The sequence below is a fragment of the Mobula hypostoma genome, chromosome 9, assembly GCF_963921235.1.
Source record: "Mobula hypostoma chromosome 9, sMobHyp1.1, whole genome shotgun sequence".
NCBI classification, from domain to species: Eukaryota; Metazoa; Chordata; class Chondrichthyes; order Myliobatiformes; family Myliobatidae; genus Mobula; species Mobula hypostoma.
Genome location: NC_086105.1, coordinates 149,896,196 through 149,921,894, shown reverse-complemented (window position 1 = coordinate 149,921,894; position 25,699 = coordinate 149,896,196). Strand labels below are relative to the sequence as shown.

The window sequence follows — 25,699 nt, the reverse complement described above, 5'->3', positions numbered from 1 at the left end:
ACGGAACAAAGGTCTAGGCCTGAAGCGTCGACTGTTTATTCATTTGTAAGTAGGATGCCGTGGACAATTCTGATTTGATGGAGACAGACGTGAGAAGCACAGAGGAACATCTGGAGAAATTTCTGAAATGCCTGGTTCGCTGCCGCTGCTACTGTGTGATCGAGAATCTCCGGAGGGAAGGCCCCAAAAATCCCCGGCTTTGCCTGCTGCTGGCGACCGAGGCTGGGGTCGAAGCGTTCGGCAGAGATGGTGCTCGGTACTTGGTGTCAGAGGGCTGATCAGAGCTCGAAGTTTTCGGACGACTCAGAGTTGGACTGTGGTCGGGTATGGCAGGGAGAGTTTTCTTCCTTCTCCCATCTGCGTGAGATGTGGGACTTTCGAGAGACTTTGAACTTTTTGACTGCTCATGGCCTGTTCTTCATCAAGTTCTGGTATTGTTGCACTGTTGTAACTATACGTTATAATTATGTGGTTTTGTCAGTTTTTTCAGTCTTGGTCTGTCCTGTGTTTCTGTGATATCACACCATAAGAATATTGTATCATTTCTTAATGCATGCATTACTAAATGACAATATAAAAGGACTGCATGTCCTCATAATCTAATCTAATTTCCACAGATGCTACTTGACCTGCTGAGTTCCTCCAGCATTTTGTGCATTGCTTTGAATTTCCAGCATCTGCAGAATTTCTTGTGTTTACGAATGTTTCTGTTTGCAGTACAAGAACTAGCAAACAACCAGGGTCATTCAGTACAGAAACAGACAGCACACTTGGTACCAAACCCACTTACCAGCACCTACTCTGGAGCTTTATAAAGAGAAAGATTAGCTTTTTTTTTGTCATGTTTTATCAAAACACAGTGAAATGTGTTGCTCCCAACATTCATGCCACACAAGTAATACTTTTCACCATCAATAATGCACAAATCCGAACTTTCTAGATTTCTGAACAGTCCATGAACACTCTCTCACTATTTTGCTGTCTTTCTGCACTACTTTTTATATTTCTCATTGCAACTTGTGTTGCACTGTACAGCTGCTGAAAAACAACAAATCTCAAGACATACGTCAGTGATAAACTTGATTTTTACACTCACTTGCCTGGTGAGTGCGACTCCAACAACACTCGTTTTTGATATTTTTATCCAGGAGAAAACCACACTAACATTCACTCTCTCAACCACTGCCAGCCTGTTGTGGTAGCAAGCGCCACCTACGAGATGGACACAATCACGACTCTGACAGCACCTCCAACATTTGCAACTGCGAACAACCAAGGGCAGGGGTAACTGACGTAGACCTGTGCCACCATTTACAGGCTGCCGTCTAGTCACTTACCATCTTCATTGAAGAGACCACCTCCTTCTGAGAGGCAATTAGAAATGCACAAGGAACAATCATCTTGCCAATGACATCCGTCATGTATAAAAGGAATTAAAAGCACTTCAGAATCTGAAGCTTCAGTGAGATACCTCTCATTCTTCTAAACTCCAGCTAGAGCCGTAACAAGCCAAACCCTCATTCCATAGATTAGTCTGATACTGTGGAAGTCAAATCTGGATAAAGTCACTCAGAAACCGTATAAGTACTGTCACGTACCCTGTGAGGGGTTAAAGAACCAGCAGAGATGGAAAACACTTTGGAGTCCAGTATTGCTATTAACTAATGAAATTTATTAGTAACTACGCAATACAGTAATATAAATGCAGATATATCAAACAGGTTAGCAATGATTATATATAAATGTGGAAATATATGAAAAATCAAGCTTCTTCAAGTCTTGGGGTAAACAGATAGTCTTACGATGATGAGTAAAGTTCAGTTCGTGGTATTGAGTTGAGTAGTGATAGAAAGAGAGATATTTAATTCTTCAGGTTAATTAATGTGATATGTTTGTAATCCAAAGGCGAATTTTGTGAGAAGGCAATTATGTCAATATTCCACAGATTCCACGACAGCAATACAGAATAACAATAGTGGTAGGTTTCATCTCCAAAGTTGTTCCACTCCACACACGAAGTATCAGCGACAGTGATCTTCAACGAATATCCTTTCAACACAAGTGGTACCACACCCGAATTCAGCTACGGGTCATCCCAAAGTGGTGGCCACAGGATACTCCAACAGAATCCACGTAGGGATTATCACCAACAATAGTCTATCACTAAGGGGACCCTCTTCAAGTGGTAAAACTACCAACCCAGGCAAGGATTATCACACACAGGTAGTTTCCACACAAGGTTACCCCGAACACACAACTGTGATAGCCACTTATACTTTATACTTTATTGTCACCGAACAATTGATACTAGAACGTACAATCATCACAGCGATATTTGATTCTGCGCTTCCCGCTCCCTGGATTACAAACATTAAATATTAAAAATAGTAAAAACCAGTAAATATTAAAAATTTAAATTATAAATCATAAATAGAAAAATGGAAAGTAAGGTAGTGCAAAAAAAACTTATCCAGCTCAACGACATACGAAATAACTCTAACAGTGATTTGCCACAGGGGTACCTTTCTTCAGTGAACTACCACACCCAAACAAGGGTAACATACAAGTGGTATTCACAAAGGTACTCCCCTCACCAGAGAACCCACTCTTGTGGATTAACCATGTGACAACCACACCTTCGTATTCGAATGGAATCAAACTCACCCTTATGGGCTACTTAGAGAGAGAGAGTCCAAACAGTGACCTCTTTGTCACTAGGTTTCTTCTGTTTCAAACCTTCCTCTCCCCTCTTCTCTTCCTTTAAAGTCACCGAATGTGACCACAGCAAAAGGGGACCGTTCTTCTGTGGTGGAATTATCAACCCAGGCGAGGGTTGGACACATGAATAACTCCCCACCGGTCACACCTTCTTCACACTGCGAGAGCCACTGATCGATTCTCCTGACCGATCCTCCAAAAACCCACCTTTCTGCGGGCACAACAAAGCTCATCCAGTGTCCAAAACCATGTGTCTGTCAGTCTGTCAGCTGACCTTCTATTTATCTCACCACGCTGAACACCAGCTGTCCATCAAGTAGCTCCTCCCTTCTCTCTCCCTGCAAACTCATTCCAGTTGCAGAAAACTTGTAAGAGTCATTTATCAATACTCAGGCTCGATCTCAACTCACCCCTTTTTGGGCTACTGGAAGTTTAAACCAGGACCTCACTCATTGTTGTCTTTCATTGATCAAATCCATCTTGACTCCCAGCATGCGTCTCTTTGTGTCTGTAACTGTCCTTGTAAAAAGCAAACACGCTGCAGAGAAACCATAACATCCATTGTCCATCAAATAACGCCGCCCTCGGTCACCATGGCGACCCACGAGCTGCTCGGTGCCCTCTATCTCCGAACTCAGCAGAAATCCAAAAGTTAGTTTCAGTTCTTTCTTGTGCCTTAAAGTGAGTCCACAGAAAATATGAACCTTAGGGGTTCATAACAGTACAAACTCCCTATTCAAAGCACCTGAGGCTTACTCAGTCTGTGACTGTTCTTGCCCGATCCGCCAAATAACTCTCAATTCCCCTTTCAGAAGAGATATAGTGTTCAGATACCCCCACACATACCAAGCTGGAGTCAAGACTTATCTATTGCTTGACAGTACTGAGAGACAAATTACAAAATAGGTATAATGGACAGAACAGGCTGGTCTTATCTCTGCACCTGACCCCACAAAGAAACAAAGACCTTGAAACACTGTCTAACTCTGAGGAGAAATATGGCTCAGCATGGCTTAGCACATCTGTTGATCATCAGCCATTTCTTTCAGAAAGAACAGGCTGCTATTGTTTAACTAACGTATTAACCCTTATACATACTTTATCAATACTTGCTTCACTGCCATCAAGGCAAACAAGTTCTACCTTAAGTAAGAGAAGAGCTGTACAGCTCTCCCGATAGGTCTCCCTAAAGCCCTCTATTGTAAAGACTGCCGTATTTTTGCAATCCATTCGTTTGCAACAAAGACCAACTTCTTGTTTGCTGTGCATGAAGTACGTTCATTGCACCAAGAACTCATGGATCTCCCGCAAACAAAAATATGCTTTTCTAATCAGGATCAGGTTTAATATCTCTGGCGTATGTGGCTAAATTTGTTGTTTTGCAGCAGTTCAGTGTTACATTTACTGTAAGTTACATTGGGAAATATCAAATTAAATATATATAGTGCAAATAGGGAACAAAATAGTGAGGCAGTGTTCATGGACCATTCAGAAACCTGATGGCTAAGGGGGAGAAGCTGTTCCTGTGTGTCTTCAGGCTCCTGTACCTCCTCCCTAGAGGGCACATCCTGGGAGGCGAAGGCCCTTCGTGAGGCATCACACTTTGAAGATGTCCTCAGCTGGGAGGAAGCTACGGCCTATGACAGAGCTGGCTGCATTTACAACCCTCTGCACCATTTTCCAATCCTGTGCAGAGGTAGCTCCATATCAGATGGTGATGCAAACAGTCAGAATGCTCTCCACCTCACATTTTCCCCTAATGCATTCCGTCTCCTATGAAAATGTCCAAACCCTTTACAGACTTGTCTCCTCCTCAATCTCCTTCATCAACGCTTGGCTCCACTTCAGTCTGGTATGTTCGAGTTTAATTGTCATTCAGCCTTACACCACTGAATACAGACAAACAAAGCAGCTTTACTCTGTAGCTCAGGTGTAAGGTTATACTCTATACAAGATAGCAAGCACATAAGATGTCAGTAAAATATAGTCACACATTGAGTCCATGAATGCTTCAGCAGCCTGCAGCTGCGAAGTGGCTGGTTTCCTGCCCAGAGAACACCGGGCCAGCACCGACTCCAGCCCCCTCTCTTGGACGGCACTGCCGCGTGGGGCCTTGCCCTCACCATGACCAAGACCACGCAGCTCCCCGCCATCTGACAATAAATCAGACTTGCAGCATTCCACATGAAAAATGTCCAATGGGCAACTCACTGCTGGAATAGACTGCAGTACTTTAAGTTCTTAATGGTTAAAAAAGACCATCACCATTAGCTGGTCCTGTAACCGAGTGTCGGCCTAAATAGCCCAATTAATCTGCTCCACCATTTCTTCAATTTCTTCTGTGACTTCAAATTTTATAAATGCAGATTTTAAAAAACTGTAGATGCTAAAAGTCAGCAACAACAACAAAATACCAGAGGAAAAAATTCAGCAACTCGGGCAACATCTGTGGAATGGAACAGAGTGCAGACACTAGAGACCGCAGAAGGTACGATCCAGAACAAACATAATTGTGCTGGAGAAACCCAGTGGAGCGATAAGCATCTGAGGGGAAGGAAAGGAATTATTGAGGCTTCGGGACAATGTCTCAGGTCAAACATTCTGCTGCTTCTCCATAGTTAAATTCTGGACGTCTTTCCCATAGATAATGGGGCGGGGCCAGGTATTTGCCAGAATTCCTCTCTGGAATCATAAGCACACCATATTCAAGCACCGACCCACCCCCGGTCACACGATACATTTAATCAAAAGGGGCTGGTGACAGATAATGCGCACTTTATATTTGTCATCTCGTGCAGCTTGGGGCCCTGTAGTTGACCATGGGGGAGGTTAAGGGCCCTTCTGAGGAGTCCAACCGTAACTCGCCTCACACGGGTTCCTGACTGCAAGCCACTGGGAGGGCGGGATAGCAGAGAAATCCCTCACGGCCAAGCGAATCGCCCTCCTCCCTGCGCGATCCGGGGCTGAAAGCTCCCGCGGCCCGGCTGCTGATGGCCGAACACCAACTGACCCCTAACCTCCATGCCTCTACTCACCGGGCCGCCTGAGCCACAGCTCCAGCCCGAGCCTCAGGCCCACCCCTCCGGCCGACAGAAGCCCGCGACCCTTCACGAAGGTGGTGCTGAGCCGGCGGGAAGCATAGATTGGCAAAGCCCCGGCATCGAGCAGCGGGCCAGCGGCCGCCGGGCCCGAGGACACAGACACCAGACGCGTTAGGCACCGCACCGCCGCCATCTTGGTGCGCCTGCGCACATACGCTCGATGTCGCACGCCGGGGACGTCACCGCAACACTGCGCCTGCGCGACAGGCTGTGCCTGGCCTCTGAGTGCTGGGGTTGAGGGGAAGGGCAATCCCGTTATTGCCCGACTTGTCCCGTCCCCTGGGCCCATTTCAGTACAGTGCACCGAGGTAGTTCAAGGTAAATCAATAACAACGCAGAATAAAGTGCAGTGGCTACAGAGCAAGTACACTGCAGGCAGACAATAAGGTGGAAAATGACAACGAGGTAGATTGTAAGGTCAAGAGACCAATTTAATGTCTGAGGAAAGAAAGCATTCAATAGTTTGATGACAATGGGATAAAAAATCATTGAGGCTCATGGTGGTTACAGGATTTTGTATCTTCTGCCAAATGGGAGAGGGAGCAGAGAATGTACGGGGTGGGTGGGGTCTTTGATTATGTTGGCAGCGGGAAGTGTAGACTGCTGCTGGGGGATCGATAAATAGATAAATAGGTAAGGACATGGAAGACGGAATATTCAGAATCCGAATCAGAATCGTTTATTATCGCCAAGTATGTGGACACATACAGGGAATTTGATGCCGATTTCCCTGAGCTCTCGCTGTACAGAATCAAAAAGCAAACAAAACAATAGTGCAAATAATCGTGAACTATATACAGTGAGGTATACTTGTGTATGTACAGGTATGTGGTTAAAAAAAAGGAGGACTTTCACTTGGCAGTAAAAACAGAAAAGAGTACTTTAGTAACCAGTGAGAGATTTAAATGAGAGTGAGATGGGAACACAGATTATGTAAATGTTAACTGCTTCTGAAAGTTTTCAGCAATTCGTTTTTATTTCGGATTTACAGCATCTATTGTTTGTTGATTTTCAGGCCAAAGACCGACGCTTACCAATTTAGGACCAGTTTCTCCCCTTTTTCCATCAAAGCTGAGCAGTCCATGAACACTACCTCTGAAAATTTCAGGCTGAAATGAGCAACATTCATGACGTATTTCAGTCTGAGGAGATTTGGTATGTCTCCAAAGACTCCAGCAATGTCTTCAGTGGAGCGCATTCTACCTCCCGGTATGGAGGCTCTAATTCACAGGATGCAGACTGCTCCTTCGGGGCACAATCCTCCCCACCAGTGAGGACATCCTCAGAAGCGGGTGCCTCAAGAAGGTGGCATCCATCATTAAGAACCCTCGCCATCTGGAATATGCCCTTGTCTCCATAAGGGAGGAGGTACGGGAGCATAAAGACATACTCTCAGGAGTTTTAGGAACAGCTTCTTCCCCTCTGCCGTCAGAATTCCAGCCGGTCTGTGAACGCAGTTTAGTTATTTATTTTTTCACTTTTAATTTATTGTAGTTTTTAGTAATTTTATGCCTTGCCCTGTGTTCCTGTCATAAACAAAATTTCGTGTAAATCTGATGCTGAATTGATCTGATATGAATTGACAATAAACTGGACTGGTCAAAGAACAGTGAGGCTGTCTACAAGAAGGGTCAGAGCCGTCTCTATTTCCTGAGGAGATTGAGGTCCTTTAACATCTGCTGGACAATGCTGAGGATGTTCTACGAGTCTGTGGTGGCCAGTGCTATCATGTTTGCTGTTGTGTGCTGGGGCAGCAGGCTGAGGGTAGCAGACACCAACAGGATCAACAAACTCATTCGTAAGGCCAGTGATGTTGTGGGGATGGAACTGGACTCTCTGACGGTGGTGTCTGAAAAGAGGATGCTGTCTAAGTTGCATGCCATCTTGGTCAATGTCTCCCATCCACTACATAATGTACTGGGTAGGCACAGGAGTACATTCAGCCAGAGACTCATTCCACCGAGATGCAACACAGAGCGTCACAGGAAGTCATTCCTGCCTGTGGCCATCAAACTTTACAACTCCTCCCTTGGAGGGTCAGACACCCCGAGCCAATAGGCTGGTCCTGGACTTATTTCCTGGCATAATTTACATATTACTATTTAATTATTTATGGTTTTATTACTATTTATTATTTATGGTGCAACTGTAACGAAAACCGAATTCCCCCGGGATCGATAAAGTACGACTGTGAATCGTTCCGCCCTCCGCCCACGTGTTCCCGTCAATTTACGCTAAGCTCCGCCCACAATATTACCCGCTGTTGCATCACAGGCTCCGCCCAGGCGTCCCGCCATTCGCTGGATCAGGCCGCGCCCCCGCCGCCTCTGGTGATTGACAGGTGTCCCGTGACCGGGCCCGGTAGTGTGCAAACCCGCCCCGGGACACCCGGTGCAATCGCTGACCGAGCGGCGGCGGAGTCATGAGTCGCTTTAAGGCGTCGAAGTACAAGAATGCGACGCCGCGACTGCCGGCCCGAGGGGTGAGTGTGCAGCCGGGGCCGGGGGAGGGAGACCGAGCTGGGTGAGGAACCCCCTGAGGGAGCGCGGCTGGTGCCTGGGCTCCGAGGTTCAGTGACACCCCATTCGTGCCGTTATAATTGCTGTTAGTGGGATCGTGCTGTGCACAGGCTCCCGCCCTGTGGTTGCTACAAAGCGTTTTATGCCTCCTCATTATTTGAAAGGTGCAGGAGAATTATTTTACAAATGGAATACTGTTTCTATCAGAAAAGTGGATTTTTTCCTTTGTGCCTCTCACCTGCGAGTTGGAACAGGACTTTTTAAAACATTGTCTTTGAGGTGGCTGAAGAGGCAGGGGTAAAGCCTGCTCCCTCACACCCAGCTACCGTTCAGTGAGAAATGCTGCAATTTCCTTCCTCTGTCTCTGACAGAGGGGGAAGTGGTCGCGCTTTGCAGCAAATTGCAGTTCTGACCTGCAAGAGGACCAGTGTTAGGCGGCAGAGGAATCTGTCACCACATCAGAAGTCAGAGAGAAGCTGAGCATGCACAAGCGAAAGCCTTGACGGGAAGGGCGGAAGATCAAAATCAGGTTTATTACCACTGCCATAACGCCGTGAAACTTGTTTTTGCGGCAGCAGTACAGTACAATACAGTAAAATTACTGTAAATGAATATAATATGTTGTATAGCGTAGGCGATCATGGTCTTTCCATGACCATGATTGTCCTTGGCAATTTTTTTCTACAGAAGTGGTCTGTCATTGCCTTCATAGTCATACTTTATTGACCCTGGGGGAAATTGGTTTTCGTTACAGTTGCACCATAAATAATTAAATATAATGAAACCATAAATAGTTAAATAGTAATATGTAAATTATGCCAGGAAATAAGTCCAGGACCAGCCTATTGGCTCAGGGTGTCTGACCCTCCAAGGGAGGAGTTGTAAAGTTTGATGGCCACAGGCAGGAATGACTTCCTATGACGCTCTGTGCTGCATCTCAGTGGAATGAGTCTCTGGCTGAATGTACTCCTGTGCCCAACCAGTACATTATGTAGTGGATGGGAGACATTGACCCAAGATGGCATGCAACTTGGACAACATCCTCTTTTCAGATACCACCGTCAGAGAGTCCAGTTCCATCCCCACAACATCACTGGCCTTACGAATGAGTTTGTTGATTCTGTTGGTGTCTGCTACCCTCAGCCTGCTGCCCCAGTGCACAACAGCAAACATGATAGCACTGGCCACCACAGACTCGTAGAACATCCTCAGCATCGTCTGGCAGATGATGAAGGACCTCATCTACAGGTGCTACACCTTGCCCGAGGGCGACCTGCAGGTTAGCAGAGGGAAGGAGAGTGCCTTGCACCTCCTGTGTTTCCACCCTGCCACCCAAGGAAATGGGTATGAAATAATAAATAATGCAGAAAGAGAGCAAAATAGTGGCCATGGTCTGTACAGAAATCTGATGGGAGGGGAAGAAGCTGTTGCTAAATTGTTGAGTGTGGGTCATTAGGTATCTCCTCGCTGGTGGTAGTAATGAGAGGAGGGAATGTCCTGAGAGGTGTGGGTCATTAATGACCAACACAGCATGTTGACGACGTCCTCTGCGGGGGAGGCCAGTGCCCATGATGGAGCTGGCTGAGGCTACGACCCTAGGCAGCTTTTTCCGATCCTGTGCATTGGTGTCTCCGTACTAGGCTGTGATGCAGCCAGCCAGAATCTCCACGGTATATTAGTAGAAAATTACTAGTCGTCAGTGACGTGGCAAATCTGCTCAAACTCCTGATGTAATATAGCCGCCGATGTGCCTTCTTCGTAATTGCATCAATACGTTGGGTTCAGGATAGATTTTCAGAGATGGTGACAGTCAGGAGCTTTGAAGATAATCAGATGGCAAGACATGAAAAATGAAGATGAGTTTGTAAATATAATGATCAGAGTCATGGGGGGAAAGATGTATTCCTGCATTGCCTATCTTAATTTGCGATGGGTTGCAGTGCACGCCCAAGAGTGTAGGAAACGGGCAGGAGTAGGCCGTCTGCCCTGCTCTGCTGGAGTTGGAGTTGGTCTATTATTGTCACGTACCGTGGTACATGTCTTGCAAACTGTTCACACAGACCAGATCATTACACAGTGCATTGAGGAGGAACAAGGTAAAACAGTAACAGAATGCAGAATAAAGTGTGACAGTTACAGAGAGAGTGCAGTGCAGGCAGACAATAAAGTGCAGGATCATAATGAGTAAGATTGTAATGTCAAGAGTCCATTTTGTTATACTAGGGCACATTCAATAGTATTCTAACTGGGGTCGAAGCTGTCCTTGAGCTTAGTGGTACATGCTGTCGGGCTTTTGATCACCTGCCAGGTGGGAGAAGAGAGAACGTTTGGGGTTCAGAGTAAATTATCAAAGTACATATATGTCACCAGGTACAACCCTGAGATTCATTTTCTTGTGGGTATACTCAATAAATCCGTAATAGAATAATAACATAATAGAATTAATGAAAGACACACCAAGCTGTGTGTTCAACTGGTGTGCAAAAGATAACAAACTGCAAATGCAAAATAAAAGAAATAATAATAATAATAAACAAAAAATGTTGAGAACAAGATGAGTTCAAAGTGAGTCCATAGATTGTGGGAACATTTCAGTGATGAGGCGAGTGAAGCTATCCCCTCTGGTTCAGGAGCCTGATGGGTTCCCGAACCTGGTGCTATGTGTCTCTAGGTTACTGTACCTTTTTCCTGATAGCGTTAGTATTTGATCAGGATGGCTGCTTTACAGTGTAGACAGAGTCCACAGAGGGTTTCTGTGATGTGCTGGGCTGTGTCCATCAATGACTAGCAAACTCCTGTAGCACAGACTGGTTGTATCAGTGTCTCGTATGGATTTGCAGATGCTGTAAGCTCAGCCAGCTCCACCACGGGCACCAGCCTCCCCACCATCGAGTACATCGTCGAAAGGCGATACCTCAAGAAGGCACCATCCGTCATTAGCGAGACTGCTGTCTTCCCGTTACTACCAATAGGAGCCTGAAGACGCTCACTCAATGTTCCAGGATCAGCTTCTTCCCTTCTGCAATCAGATTTCTGAATGGCCCGTGAACACTTTCTCATGATTGTGATCTCTTTTTGCGCAATATTTTTATTGTAACTTGTAGTGTTTTTAATGGATTGCTGCCAAAAACAAATTTTGTGACACGTCAGTGATGATAATCCTGTTTCTGCCTCAAAGTTCAAAGTAAATTTATTATCGAAGTACGTATATGTCACCATATACTACCCTGAGATTCATTTTTGAAGGCATTTATAGTAGAAATACCGTGGAATCAATGAAAAACTACACAAACTGTGACCTACAAACAACCAATGTGCAGAAGAAGCCAAACTTTACAAATGAATAATAATTAAGTAAATAAATAATACTGAGAATATGAGCTGTAGAGTCCTTGAAAGTGAGTCAGTAGATTGTGGAATCAGTTCAGAGTTGAGGTGACTGAAGTTATCCACGGTGGTTCAGGAGCCTGATGCTGAAGGGTATAACAGTTCCTGAACTTGGTGGTGGGACCTGAGGCTCCTGTACCTCCTTCCCGATGGCAGCAGCAAGAAGAGGGAATAGCCCAGATGTTTCGGGGTTCTTGATGAATCTCTTGTAGCAGCCTTCCTTGTAAATGTGCTCAGTAGGTGATAGGGCTTTGCCTCTGATGGACTGTGGACTGTGCTGAGTCCACTGCTTTTTGAAGGTTCTTCCACTCATGGACATTGGAGGTTTTAATTCTGATTTATTTGAAAGATTTCCCAACAGTGCAACCGCTCTGTGTACTATGCTGGCCTAGCGTTTCCTCCAAGTCTTACAGAGCTGCTGGGGCATGGCTCGGTTTTCAGTGTGATCACATCCTCTGCCCGGACTTGTCAGCATTCCTGGAGTTGAGCAGAATGAGAGGTGGTAGCTTGTGAATTGTGTGAGAGAAATCGACAAGCTAACACTTAGTCATAGATTTTTATGACACTTAAACAGGGCTTGGACCCAGCCTGTCTGCATTGACCAAACTGTCTACCTGAGAATTGATTGTGGACTTCAGGAACGGGAAATTGACAGAGCACACCAGTCCTTGTTAAGGGGTCAGTAATGGAAAGGGGGAGCAGCTTCGAGTTGCTGAGTGTGAACATCTATCGTGAGCCCATCACATTGATGTAATCACGGAGAAGACACAGCAGTGGTTCTACTTCGTCAGGAGTTTGAGGGGATTTGGTATGTCGCCAAAGGCTTGAGAATGTTTCTGCAGATGTACCTTGGAGAGCATTCTGACTGGCTGCATCGTCATCAAGATGGTAACATTTTGCAGGCAGCTTGCAAAATTGCCGGATATGCTATACATCATCTGAAATGCGCTCAGCTGCAGCCCGTAATTTCCCTTATAAAAATGTATTTTTTGGCTGATTGAATGATCTGGTTCTTCTACGATCTCCTGGAGGATTTGGTCTGGAGTGCAGCTACGACTGTTGCTGCGTCAGTTCCTAATAGTAGAATGTGAACCCCTGGTTGGTTCCATTACTCCATGCCGATTGAAGCGTCAAACAGGATCAAAGTCAATGGGGACGAGAGTGGAAAAAGAGTGGGTGTTCAGTGCTGCCTGCTTGCATCTGACTGGTCTCCTCGCTACTGCCAGCAGAAGGTACAGGAGTCTTGGGTCCCATGCTGCAAGATTCGATCACCTCAGCAGCTTGTGGATGTGGACTTGCTTTCCGTTGCAGTTTAATGTCCTCAGAACTAAACACACTTTACTATTTGGTCTATTTGTCTGAGGTGCTGCAGCCTGGAACTGAATCTGTGGCGGTGGCTTGTAGCCATCAATACAGCACTGAACTGACTGACTCAGTGGCTGTGGCCACGGCCTTCGATCCTGGACCAGCTTTTCTTGCCTAGGTGGCTCTTGGCTGTGGACTAAATTTCAAGGATTCCACAGTTTGATGTTTAATGGTTTGTGTCTTATTTGTTGGCGTTTTGCTTGCGTGATCTGTTTGCACATTTGACATGGGGTGTTTCTTTAAGTACGTTCTATGGTGTTTCTTTATTTTCTGCCTGTCTGCAAGAAGTCGAATCTCAAGATTGTACACTGTAAACATTTTGATAATGTACTCTGAACTTGACTAACGGCAGTGGATCACAAGAGGCTGCAGAGGGTTGTCGAATCAGTCAGCTCCATCACAAGCACAACCCTTCCCATCATTGAGGAGATCTTCAAGAAGGAAGCATCTATTAGTAAGGGCCCTCGCTGCCTGGGTCATGTCCTTTATATTTACCACTACAGGTTTCCCCCGCCATCCAAAGGTAGAGCGTTCCTATGAAACGGTTCGTAAGCCGGAATGTCGTAAGGCGAAGAAGCAATTACCATTTATTTATATGGGAAAATTTTGTGAGCATTCACAGACCCAAAAATAACCTACCAAATCATGCCAAATAACACATAAAACCTAAAATAACAGTAACATATAGTAAAAGCAGGAATGATACGATAAATACACAGCCTATATAAAGTAGAAATACTTTTCTACAATCATTGCCCGCACTGTTCTCCGTAGCGAAAATCTCACGCAAGTGCTCTCGGCAGAAACAGCCTCTCCAGTAACCTTTAAGCTATGAAGCTGCCAAATCATACCAAATAACACATAAAAATACACAGCCTATATAAATTAGAAATAATGTATGTACAGTGTAGTATCACTTTCCGGAATCGGGAAGACAGCGCCGAGCACACTGATGATGGTGTGTTAGGCTGAGTTGTCGGAGGCTGGGGTGGTGCTGTGGCTCCCATCCTTCAGGCAGCGAACTGATACCGATCCGCGAAGAATGCAGCGGTGCAGTGGTAGCCGGGTCGCATCCAGCACATCTTTAAGAAAAAAGCCAAAACAAACATGCTAATTAATTATGTGCCGGGCAGCACCTAATTAATTAGCATGTTTATTTTGGCTTTTTTCTTAAAGATGTGCTGTGTGCCTCCCGGCTACCACTGCATTCTCCACGAATTGGTATCTGTCCGCGGCCCAGGGGCTGGGGTGGTGGGACACTGGGGTGTCATCTCATCGTCGATCAGGCAGGCAGGTCGTCATCTCCTATCTCTGCCCGCCTCGATATCAAAGGTTGAGGATCGTCGTCTGCTGTGGCTGATGTGGAAGGCTTGCTTGACTGCTGAGCCTTGCGCATTTTTAGATCATAGAGTTCTTTGTAAGGACTCAAACCATCTTGCAAATATCCCCTAAACCGACGTACCCGTTCAAAATTAAAGTCGTACTTTATCATTACTCATTTGGTTTCGATTGTTATCTTTTCCTCTTCCAATTGCATCAGCTCTTCATCTATCAGTTCTTGGTCATGGGATGCCAAAACCTCTTCAACATCATGTTCGTCAACTTCCACAAGCCAAACTCACTTAGTCCTTTTAAACGCAAACAACAGGAATTCTGCAGATGCTGGAAATTCAAGCAACACAGATCAAAGTTGCTGGTGAACGCAGCAGGCCAGGCAGCATCTGTAGGAAGAGCTGCAGTCGACGTTTCAGGCCGAGACCCTTCGTCAGGACTAACTGAAGTAAGAGTGAGTAAGGGATTTGAAAGTTGGAGGGGGAGGGGGAGATCCAAAATGATAGGAGAAGACAGGAGGGGGAGGGATGGAGCCAAGAGCTGGACAGGTGATAGGCAAAAGGGATATGAGAGGATCATGGGACAGGAGGCCCGGGGAGAAAGATAAGGGGGGAGGGGTCCCAGAGGATGGGCAAGAGGTATATTCAGAGGGACAGAGGGAGAAAAAGGAGAGTGAAAGAAAGAATGTGTGCATAAAAATAAGTAACAGATGGGGTACGAGGGGGAGGTGGGGCCTTAGCGGAAGTTAGAGAAGTCGATGTTCATGCCATCAGGTTGGAGGCTACCCAGATGGAATATAAGGTGTTGTTCCTCCAACCTGAGTGTGGCTTCATCTTTACAGTAGAGGAGGCCGTGGATAGACATGTCAGAATGGGAATGGGATGTGGAATTAAAATGTGTGGCCACTGGGAGATCCTGCTTTCTCTGGCGGACAGAGCGTGGATGTTCAGCAAAGCGGTCTCCCAGTCTGCGTCGGGTCTCACCAATATATAAAAGGCCACATCGGGAGCAACGGACGCAGCATCTCCCACACCATCACCGACTTTATCCGCTCAGGGGATCTCCCATCCACTGCTACCAACCTTATAGTTCCCACACCCTGCACTTCCCGTTTCTACCTCCTACCCAAGATCCACAAACCTGCCTGTCCTGGCCGACCTATTGTCTCAGCTTGCTCCTGCCCCACCGAACTCGTTTCTGCATACCTCGACACGGTTTTATTACCCCTTGTTCAATCCCTTCCGACCTATGTTCGTGACACTTCTCACGCTCTTAAACTTTTCAATGATTTTAAGTTCCCTGGCCCACACTGCTTTATTTTCACCATGGATGTCCAGTCCTTATATACTTCCATCCCCCATCAGGAAGGTCTCAAAGCTCTACGCTTCTTTTTGGATTCCAGACCTAATCAGTTCCCCTCTACCACCACTCTGCTCCGTCTAGCGGAATTAGTCCTTACTCTTAATAATTTCTCCTTTGGCTCCTCCCACTTCCTCCAAACTAAAGGTGTAGCTATGGGCACCCATATGGGTCCTAGCTATGCCTGCCTTTTTGTTGGGTTTGTGGAACAATCTATGTTCCGTGCCTATTCTGGTATCTGTCCCCCACTTTTCCTTCGCTACATCGACGACTGCATTGGCGCTGCTTCCTGCACGCATGCAGAACTTGTTGACTTTATTAACTTTGCCTCCAACTTTCACCCTGCCCTCAAGTTTACCTGGTCCATTTCCGACACCTCCCTCCCCTTTCTAGATCTTTCTGTCTCTGTCTCTGGAGACAGCTTATCCACTGATGTCTACTATAAGCCTACTGACTCTCACAGCTATCTAGACTATTCCTCTTCTCACCCTGTCTCTTGCAAAAACGCCATCCCCTTCTCGCAATTCCTCCGTCTCCGCCGCATCTGCTCTCAGGATGAGGCTTTTCATTCTAGGACGAGGGAGATGTCTTCCTTTTTTAAAGAAAGGGGCTTCCCTTCCTCCACTATCAACTCTGCTCTTAAACGCATCTCCCCCATTTCACGTACATCTGCTCTCACTCCATCCTCCCACCACCCCACTTTGAATAGGGTTCCCCTGGTCCTCACCTACCACCCCACCAGCCTCCGGGTCCAACATATTATTCTCCGTAACTTCCGCCACCTCCAACGGGATCCCACCACTAAGCACATCTTTCCTTCCCCCCCTCTCTCTGCACTCCGCAGGGATCGCTCCCTACGCAACTCCCTTGTCCATTCGTACCCCCCATCCCTCCCCACTGATTTCCCTCCTGGCACTTATCCGTGTAAGCAGAACAAGTGCTACACATGCCCTTACACCTCCTCCCTTACCACCATTCAGGGCCCCAAACAGTCCTTCCAGGTGAGGCAACACTTCACCTGTGAGTCGACTGGGGTGATGTACTGCGTCCGGTGCTCCCGATGTGGCCTTTTATATATTGGCGAGACCCGACGCAGACTGGGAGACCGCTTTGCTGAACATCTACGCTCTGTCCACCAGAGAAAGCAGGATCTCCCAGTGGCCACACATTTTAATTCCACATCCCATTCCCATTCTGACATGTCTATCCATGGCCTCCTCTACTATAAAGATGAAGCCACACTCAGGTTGGAGGAGCAACACCTTATATTCCGTCTGGGTAGCCTCCAACCTGATGGCATGAACATCGACTTCTCTAACTTCCGCTAAGGCCCCACCTCCCCCTCGTACCCCATCTGTTATTTATTTTTATGCACACATTCTTTCTCTCACTCTCCTTTTTCTCCCTCTGTCCCTCTGAATATACCTCTTGCCTATCCTCTGGGTCCCCCCCGCCCTTGTCTTTCTTCCCGGACCTCCTGTCCCATGATCCTCTCGTATCCTTTTTGCCAATCACCTGTCCAGCTCTTGGCTCTATCCCTCCCCCTCCTGTCTTCTCCTATCATTTTGGATCTCCCCCTCCCCCTCCAACTTCCAAATCCCTTACTCACTCTTCCTTCAGTTAGTCCTGACGAAGGGTCTCGGCCTGAAACGTCGACTGCACCTCTTCCTGTAGATGCTGCCTGGCCTGCTGCATTCACTAGCAACTTTGATGTGTGTTGCTTAGTCCTTACTTCGTTCACCATGATCAAAACACTTAATTATGTCTAGTTTTACGCTAAGTATAACACCCTTACGAGCTCTTTCAGGCTTTTCCGACACCATAGAACTCAGCTTGCAAACAGCTGCTCACGGGCACGTGTTTAAGCAATGCCGGCGAGATTGCAGTTCTGAATCCGGGGGAGAGCGGCTGCTCGGGGCGCGCGCGCTAATTTTTATCGCACACTGCTTTTCTTCGTAACAGTGAAAACACCTTCTGTTAGCGAAAGCAGGTAACTAATGTAGGTCTTTCGTAACAGTGAGGTTTCGTAAAGCGAACGTTGGAAAAGCCGGGGACGCGTGTACTAGGGATGAGGTACAGGAGTCCAAAGACAAACACTCAACAACTCTTCCCCTCCATCATCAGCCTCTTAGAAGGTTCATGATCTCATGAGCACTGCCTCATTATTTCCTTTTTTTGTTGTAATTCATTATTATTTTGTCTTTACACTGAACTGCTGCAAAACAACGCAATTCACGTTGTATAAAATGACGATAATGAGCTTGCTTCTGATTCTATCCCTCTGAACCATTTCTATCCATAATCCTGTCCAAATGTCTTTTATTAATAAGTGGAAGAAAACCTGCCTCATTCACTTCTGGCAGCTTGTTTCATGTACCCTCCGAATGGAAAAATTTGCTCTTCAAGACCTCTTTAAGTCTATAGAAAGTGGTGGCTACAGCCCAGTCCATCACAAGCAAAGCTCTCACCATTGAGCACATCCATAAGGAGCGCTGGCACAAGAAAGCAGCGTCTTATCATCAGAGACCCTCTATCGCCCAAGCCGTACTCTCTTGCTAATACCATCAGGAAGGAGGTACAGGAGCCTTTGGATCCACACCACCAGGGTCAGGAACAGTCGTTACCCTACAGCCATCAGGGTCCTGAACCAGTGTGGATAACCTCACGCACCTCAATGCTGAACTGATTCTACAACCTACATACTCGCTGTCAAGGACTCTTTGTAACTCATGTTGCCATATTTTTAAATGCCAAGTTATTTCACCTTTCACCTTTAACCTATATTAAAAAAGGTGAAATATTTAAGGGGAACCCGAGGCATGGTGCACACTCAGAGGGAGGTACAAACCTGGAATGACCTGCCATGGAACTTTGGGTAAGTATATAAGATAATGGAGGGCTGTGGTCCATTTTCGGGCCAATGGGACTAGGCAGAATAACAGTTTGGCATGGATTAGATGGACAGAAAGGCCTGTTTCTGTCCTGTATTGCTCTATGACTCTAAGTTGTCTTTTTTTTGCACATTGATGTCTGTCAGTCTTTTTTATGCATTTTTGTAAATACTATTGTATTTATTTTTCCTGTACTGCCTGAAAGATAACAAATCTCAAGGTAGTTTATAGAGACGTACAGATGCAAGAAAAAGTTTGTGAACCCTTTACAATTACCTGGTTTTCTGCATCTAAGTCACAATAATAGACAAGCACAATCTGCCTAAACTAATAACACGCAAACAATTGTACTACTTGTTGTTACTGAGTCCATGATTTAAACAATCACAGTCCAGCTTCAAAAAAGTCTGTGAACCTCTGGGGTAATGCCTTCTATAAAAGCTATTTGGAGTCAGATGTTCCAATCAATGAGTTGAGATTGGAGCTGTGGGTTGTAGAGTTGCCCTGTCCTAAAAGACACACAAAATCAGGTTACTGACGGAACCTGCTCTTCTCAAGAAAGATCTGTTTATGTGCACCATGCCTCGATCAAAACAACGTTCAGAGGACCTTAGAAGAAGAATTGTAGAGATGCATGAAGCTGGACAAGGCTACAAAAGCATTTCTAAAGACCCGAGTGTTCATTAGTCCACAGTAAGAGAAACTGTCTACAAATGGAGGAAAGTCGGTACTGTTGCTACTCTCCCTCGGAGTGGGTGCCCTGCAAAGATCACACCAAGTGCACAACGTGCAATGTTGGAGGAGGTGAAAAAGAACTCAAGGGTAACAGGAAAAGACCTGCAGAAATCTCTAGAGCTTGCTAATGTCTCTGTTTATGTGTCCACTATAAGAAAAACACTGAACAAGAATGGTGTTCGTGGAAGGACACCATGGAGGAAAAAAATTGCTGCAAGTCTCAATCTGGGACAATATTCTGTGGACAGATGAGACAAAAGTTGAACTTTCTGGCAGAAATGCACATTGCAATGTTTGGAGGAAAAGGACACTGCACACCAGCACCAAAACCTCATCCCAACTGTAAAGCATGGTGGAAAGAGCATGGTGGTTTGGGGCCATTTTGCTGCCTCAGGGCCTGGACAGCTTGCAATCATTGAGGGAGCAATGAATTCAAAATACGTGTTTTAAAATGGCCATGTCAGGGTCCATATCATAACCCAATTGAGATGTTATGGCATGACATGAAGAGGGCTGTTCATGCGAAGTATCCCAGAACTATTGATAAACAAACGGTTTTGTATGGAGGAACGGACTAAAATTCCTCCAAGCCAATGTGTAGGACTGAGCAGCTGCTACCGGAAACGTTTAAGTTATTGCTGTACAAGGGGGGGGGGTGCAGTCACACCAGTTACTGAAAGAAAAGGTTCACATACTTTTTCCCAACAAATAAGTGTAATATTGTATCATTTTTCTCAATAAATAAACCAAAAAAAATGCTTTTTGTTATTTAATTGGATTCTCTTTATCTAGTTTTAGGACTTGCATGAAGATCTAATCACATTTTAGGTCATATTTATGCAGAAATAGAGAAAATTCTACAGGCTTCACAAATTTTCCAGCACCACTGTATATGCACTTTGATGATAATTTTACTCTGACTTTGCAAACAGCCCTGGCCGTAAGCTGTGCTATGTTATCTAGGAAGATTAATTTGGAGGTGTTTTGCTTTGATGGCTGGCATGGTAAATCTGTTTTTCTGCCTTTTCAGGAGTGGATCAATGGAATTCGAGCAGGCTCTGCTGTCTCCTGTGGGAATCACATTAAATCGAGCTGTGTCTTCATCGCTTTCAGTGCCAACAGCCCAGGTGAGTGACCACTTTCATTGGGTCGGCCAAGGGGGTGCCGCGGTCCCTGTGGCCAACCTTTCCTGCCAGAGTTCTGCCCCTGGGAAATTCATTCCTGTTGCCTGGGGGATTTATTTATTTATTTATTTACTCTGTGGCCACTTTAATAGTTGCATGAGTATAATCTGGGTGTGATCTTCAGCCCATCCTCTTCAAGGTTCGATGTGTTGTGCATTCAGAGATGCTCTTCTGCACATCACCGTTGTAGCGTGTAGTTATTTGAGTTTACTGTCACTTTCCTGTCAGCTTAAACCAGTCTGGCCATTCCCTTCTGACCTCTGTCATGAACAAGGTGTTTTCACCCACAGAACTGCCGCTCACTGGATTTGTTTTTTGTTTTTTATGTCATTCTTTGCAAATTTTAAAGACTGTTGCGCATGAAAATCCCAGGAGATCAGTTTCTGAGATATTCAAATCACCCCATCTGCAACCACTGATCATTCCACGGTCAACAGTCAACGTCTGGGCCTGAAATGTAGAGTGTTTACTCTTTTCCACAGATGCTGCCTGGTTTGCTGAGTTCCTCCAGCATTGTGTGTGTTGCCTAATGAAGTGGCCACTGAGTGTATGTATATGTCACCAACATTTATCAGTAGGGTACTGGGCTAGTTCTGAGTCTAGAGGCCAGGACAGGTTTGGTAAGGCAACATCTCCTTCCCTGCTAGAAGTTAATAAGACCATAAAATATAGGAGCGGAATTAGGCCATTTGGCCTGTCAAATCTGTTATGCTACTATGCTGAACATTCTTTCCTTCTCAACCCTATCCTCCTGCTTTCTACCCGTAATCTTTCACACTCTGACTAATCAAGAACCTACTAACCTCCACCTTAGATTGCTCCACCTCCACTGATAGATTCTGGCATGGTTCCGGAAGACTGGAAGATTGCAAATGTCACTCCGCTATTTAAGAAGGGGGCAAGGAAGCAAAAAGGAAATTATAGACCTGTTAGCTTGACGTCGGTGGTTGGGAAGTTGATGGAGTCGATTGTCAAGGATGAGGTTACAGAGTACCTGGAGGCATATGACAAGACAGGCAGAACTCAGCATGGATTCCTTAAAGGAAAATCCTGCCTGACAAACCTATTACAATTTTTTGAGGAAATTACCAGTAGGCTAGACAAGGGAGATGCAGTGGATGTTGTATATTTGGATTTTCAGAAGGCCTTTGACAAGGTGCCATTCATGAGGCTGCTTAACAAGATAAGAGCCCATGGAATTACAGGAAAGTTACATACGTGGATAGAGCGTTGGCTGATTGGCAGGAAACAGAGAGTGGGAATAAAGGGATCCTATTCTGGTTGGCTGCCGGTTACCAGTGGTGTTCCACAGGGATCAGTGTTGGGGCCGCTTCTTTTTACATTGTACATCAACGATTTGGATTATGGAATAGATGGCTTTGTGGCTAAGTTTGCTGACGATACGAAGATAGGTGGAGGGGCCGGTAGTGCTGAGGAAACGGAGAGTCTGCAGAGAGACTTGGATAGATTGGAAGAATGGGCAGAGAAGTGGCAAATGAAGTACAATGTTGGAAAGTGTATGGTTATGCACTTTAGCAGAAAAAATAAACGGGCAGACTATTATTTAAATGGGGAAAGAATCCAAAGTTCTGAGATGCAACGGGACTTGGGAGTCCTCGTACAGGATTCCCTTAAAGTTAACCTCCAGGTTGAGTCGGTAGTGAAGAAGGCGAATGCAATGTTGGCATTCATTTCTAGAGGAATAGAGTATAGGATCAGGGATGTGATGTTGAGGCTCTATAAGGCGCTGGTGAGACCTCACTTGGAGTACTGTGGGCAGTTTTGGTCTCCTTATTTAAGAAAGGATGTGCTGACGTTGGAGAGGGTACAGAGAAGATTCACTAGAATGATTCCGGGAATGAGAGGGTTAACATATGAGGAACGTTTGTCCGCTCTTGGACTGTATTCCTTGGAGTTTAGAAGAATGAGGGGAGACCTCATAGAAACATTTCGAATGTTAAAAGGCATGGACAGAGTGGATGTGGCAAAGTTGTTTCCCATGATGGGGGAGTCTAGTACGAGAGGGCATGACTTCAGGATTGAAGGGCGCCCTTTCAGAACAGAAATGCGAAAAATTTTTTTTAATCAGAGGGTGGTGAATCTATGGAATTTGTTGCCATGGGCAGTAGTGGAGACCAAGTCATTGGGTGTATTTAAGGCAGAGATTGATAGGTATCTGAGTAGCCAGGGCATCAAAGGTTATGGTGAGAAGGTGGGGCAGTGGGACTAAATAGGATAAAATGGATCAGCTCATGATAAAATGGCAGAGCAGACTCGATGGGCCGAATGGCCGACTTCTGCTCCTTTGTCTTATGGTCTTATGGTCTAAATACACCCAAATGACCTGGTCTCCAGAGCCGCCTGTGGCAACAACTTCCACAGATTCACCAGCCTCGGGCTAAAGAAATTCCTCCTCATCTCAGTTCTAAATCGATGTTCCTCTAATCTGAGGCTGTGCCCTCTGGTCCTAGACTCCCCCACTATAGGAAACTTCTCTCCACATTCACGCTATCTAGGCCTTTTAACATTCGATGAATTTTAATGAGGTCTCCTGCCCCCCCCCCCATTATTCTAAATTCCAGTGAGTACAGGCCTAGAGCCATCAAATGCTCCTCATATGATAACACTTTCATTCAGAGAATAATTCTCGTGAATCTTTTATGAACCCTCTCCAATGTCAGCACATCATTCTTAGATAAGGGACCCGAAACTGTTCACAATGCTCCAGTGAAGCCTCACCAGTGCTTTATAAAACCTCAGCATTACCTTATAAAGCCTCAACGTTACATCACGCAAACACGAGGAAAACTGCAGATGCTGGAAATTCAAGCAGCACACATAAAAGTTGCTGGTGAACGCAGCAGGCCAGGCAGCATCTATAGAAAGAGGCACAGTAAACGTTTTGGGCCGAGACCCTTCGTCAGGACTAACTGAAAGAAGAGCTAGTAAGAGATTTGAAAGTGGGAGGGGGAGGGGGAGATCCGAAATGATAGGAGAAGACAGGAGGGGGAGGGATGGAGCCAAGAGTTGGACAGGTGATTGGCAAAAGGGATACGAGAGGATCATGGGACAGGAGGCCCAGGGAGAAATAAAGGGGGAGGGGAGCCCAGAGGATGGGCAAGGAATATAGTGAGGACAGAGGAGAAAAAAATGAGAGAGAGAAATAATAAATAAGGGATTGGGTACGAGGGGGAGGTGGTGCATTAGTGGAAGTTAGAGAAGGCAATGTTCATGCCATCAGGTTGGAGGCTACCCAGACGGAATATAAGGTGTTGTTCCTCCAACCTGAGTGTGGCTTCATCTTGACAGTAGAGGAGGCCATGGATAGACATATCAGAATGGGAATGAGACGTGGAATTAAAATGTGTGGCCACTGGGAGATCCTGCTTTCTCTGGCAGACAGAGCATAGGTGTTCTGCGAAACGATCTCCAGCCTGCGTCGGGTCTAACCCTTTCTTTCTCCCTAGGCCTCCCATCCCATGATCCTCTCCCTTCTCCAGCCTCGTATCCCTTTTGCCAATCACCTGTCCAGCTCTTGGCTCCATCCCTCCCCCTCCTGTCTTCTCAGATCATTTCGGATCTCCCCCTCACCCTCCCACTTTCAGATCTCTTTCTATCTCTTCTTTCAGTTAGCCCTGACGAAGGGTCTCGGCCCAAAACGTCGACTGTCCCTCTTCCTGGAGATGCTGCCTGGCCTGCTGCGTTCACCAGCAACTTTGATGTGTGTTGCTCAACATTACATCCTTGCTTTTATATTCTGGTACTCTCGAAATGAATGCTTATATTGCATTTGCCTTCCTCGCTGACTCATCCTGCAAGTTAACTTTAGGGATGATGAACCAGATTGAGTTTTTGTGATGACTGTAATTGAACTGGCTTTTAATTCAGAGCCAAAGCTGAGTTGATCAAGGGTCAATTTTATTCGCCGTACACATTTGTGCATTAGGAGTTGCCGTACACATTTGTGCATTAGGAGTCACTGCGGTGTGTTGCTGTGCTGTGACATGCAACAAAAAGAACAACGTTCAACAATTATAAGGACTTAAAAACTCTGCCATTGACAGTCCCAAGACTCGTTATCGATCCCATGCTGTGAAAACCCAGAGCTACAGAAATGCCAATAAAAACTGCAAAGGCCTCATCCCTGGGAGAGGCAGGATCTTCAAAGATGGCTATAGCTGGGGACAATTTGGAAGCCTGACCCAGGACTGAGGACTCTGGCAAGCTGCTTTCAGCAGCCTACACCCTAGTGGGGTTGACGGGGCTAGCATTAAGAATTATTTAAATGAAGTATAGATTGCAATAAAGTGTTCATAAGTACGTAAATACCAACATTGCCTCCGTCAGGGAGGAGGTACAGAAGCCTGCAGGCACACACTCAACGATTCAGGAACGGCTTCTTCCCCTCTGCCATCCGTTTCCCAAATGGACATTGAACCCATGAACACTACGTTTTACTTCCTGTTTTTTTGTACTTGTTTAATTTAACTGTTGTATACACTGTAACTCATAGTTTACTTTTCTATTATCGCATTGTAGTGCTGCTGCAATGTTAAAAAGTTTCATGATGTAATAAACCTAATTCTGATGTATTTCCAATGTAAAAGTATTATAAAGAGTGGTTTAGAGTGTTTCCAGTGCAGTGACTGGTGTTATAGATAAAGGGCGGGGGGGGGGCGGGAAGAACTAGAATGGTTAACCAGCTTAACTGCTGAGGGGAAGAAACTTAAGCTTTTGTTTAACAGCTCATATTGTCACATGCATGGGTACGTGTATGCACAGGTGATGTGAAAAACTTGTAGCAACATCACAGGCACGTAGTATCATTCCTGAGCAAAACATAAATCATACACATTTTTACAAGAACAAGAAAAAAAAGCGAAGTCCAATTTTAATGCAAAGTGATCGTAGTGTTGCATCACCCTGAACATCACCTGTTCCAACTCCTTCCTTCTGGTAGGCGCTTTAGATCACTGTATGCCAGGACAAATAGGTACAAGAACAGTTTCTTTCCGTATGCCGTCAGTCTTATGAACACTTGAATTTTAGTCTATTATAAACCGAGTCCACCTGTACGTACACAGATATACCTCATTGTATATAGTTCA

General features: G+C 45.7%; 3 protein-coding genes across 5 annotated transcripts in view; 1 reads left to right on the top strand and 2 right to left on the bottom strand.

The window, feature by feature from the left end:
- LOC134352187 (SEC14-like protein 1) overlaps nt 1–3,067 on the bottom strand; it is a 147,457-nt gene extending 144,390 nt beyond the window's left edge. For both annotated transcript variants that reach the window (XM_063059463.1, XM_063059468.1), the window contains exon 1: nt 3,056–3,067. The gene's annotated coding sequence lies outside the window, so the exon portion shown is untranslated. The remainder of the gene's footprint in view (nt 1–3,055) is intronic.
- The window catches only part of dnaja3a (DnaJ heat shock protein family (Hsp40) member A3a), a 35,079-nt gene extending 29,091 nt beyond the window's left edge, over nt 1–5,988 (bottom strand). For both annotated transcript variants that reach the window (XM_063059469.1, XM_063059471.1), the window contains exon 1: nt 5,754–5,988. In XM_063059469.1, the coding sequence (XP_062915539.1) occupies nt 5,754–5,952 (199 nt within the window). In that variant the 5' untranslated portion in view covers nt 5,953–5,988. The remainder of the gene's footprint in view (nt 1–5,753) is intronic.
- A 2,177-nt stretch (nt 5,989–8,165) lies between these two features.
- Nucleotides 8,166–25,699, top strand: part of coro7 (coronin 7) — a 181,350-nt gene continuing 163,816 nt past the window's right edge. Inside the window, exons 1-2 of the mRNA XM_063059455.1 lie at nt 8,166–8,301; nt 20,438–20,534. Of these exons, the coding sequence (XP_062915525.1) occupies nt 8,242–8,301; nt 20,438–20,534 (157 nt within the window). The 5' untranslated portion in view covers nt 8,166–8,241. The remainder of the gene's footprint in view (nt 8,302–20,437; nt 20,535–25,699) is intronic.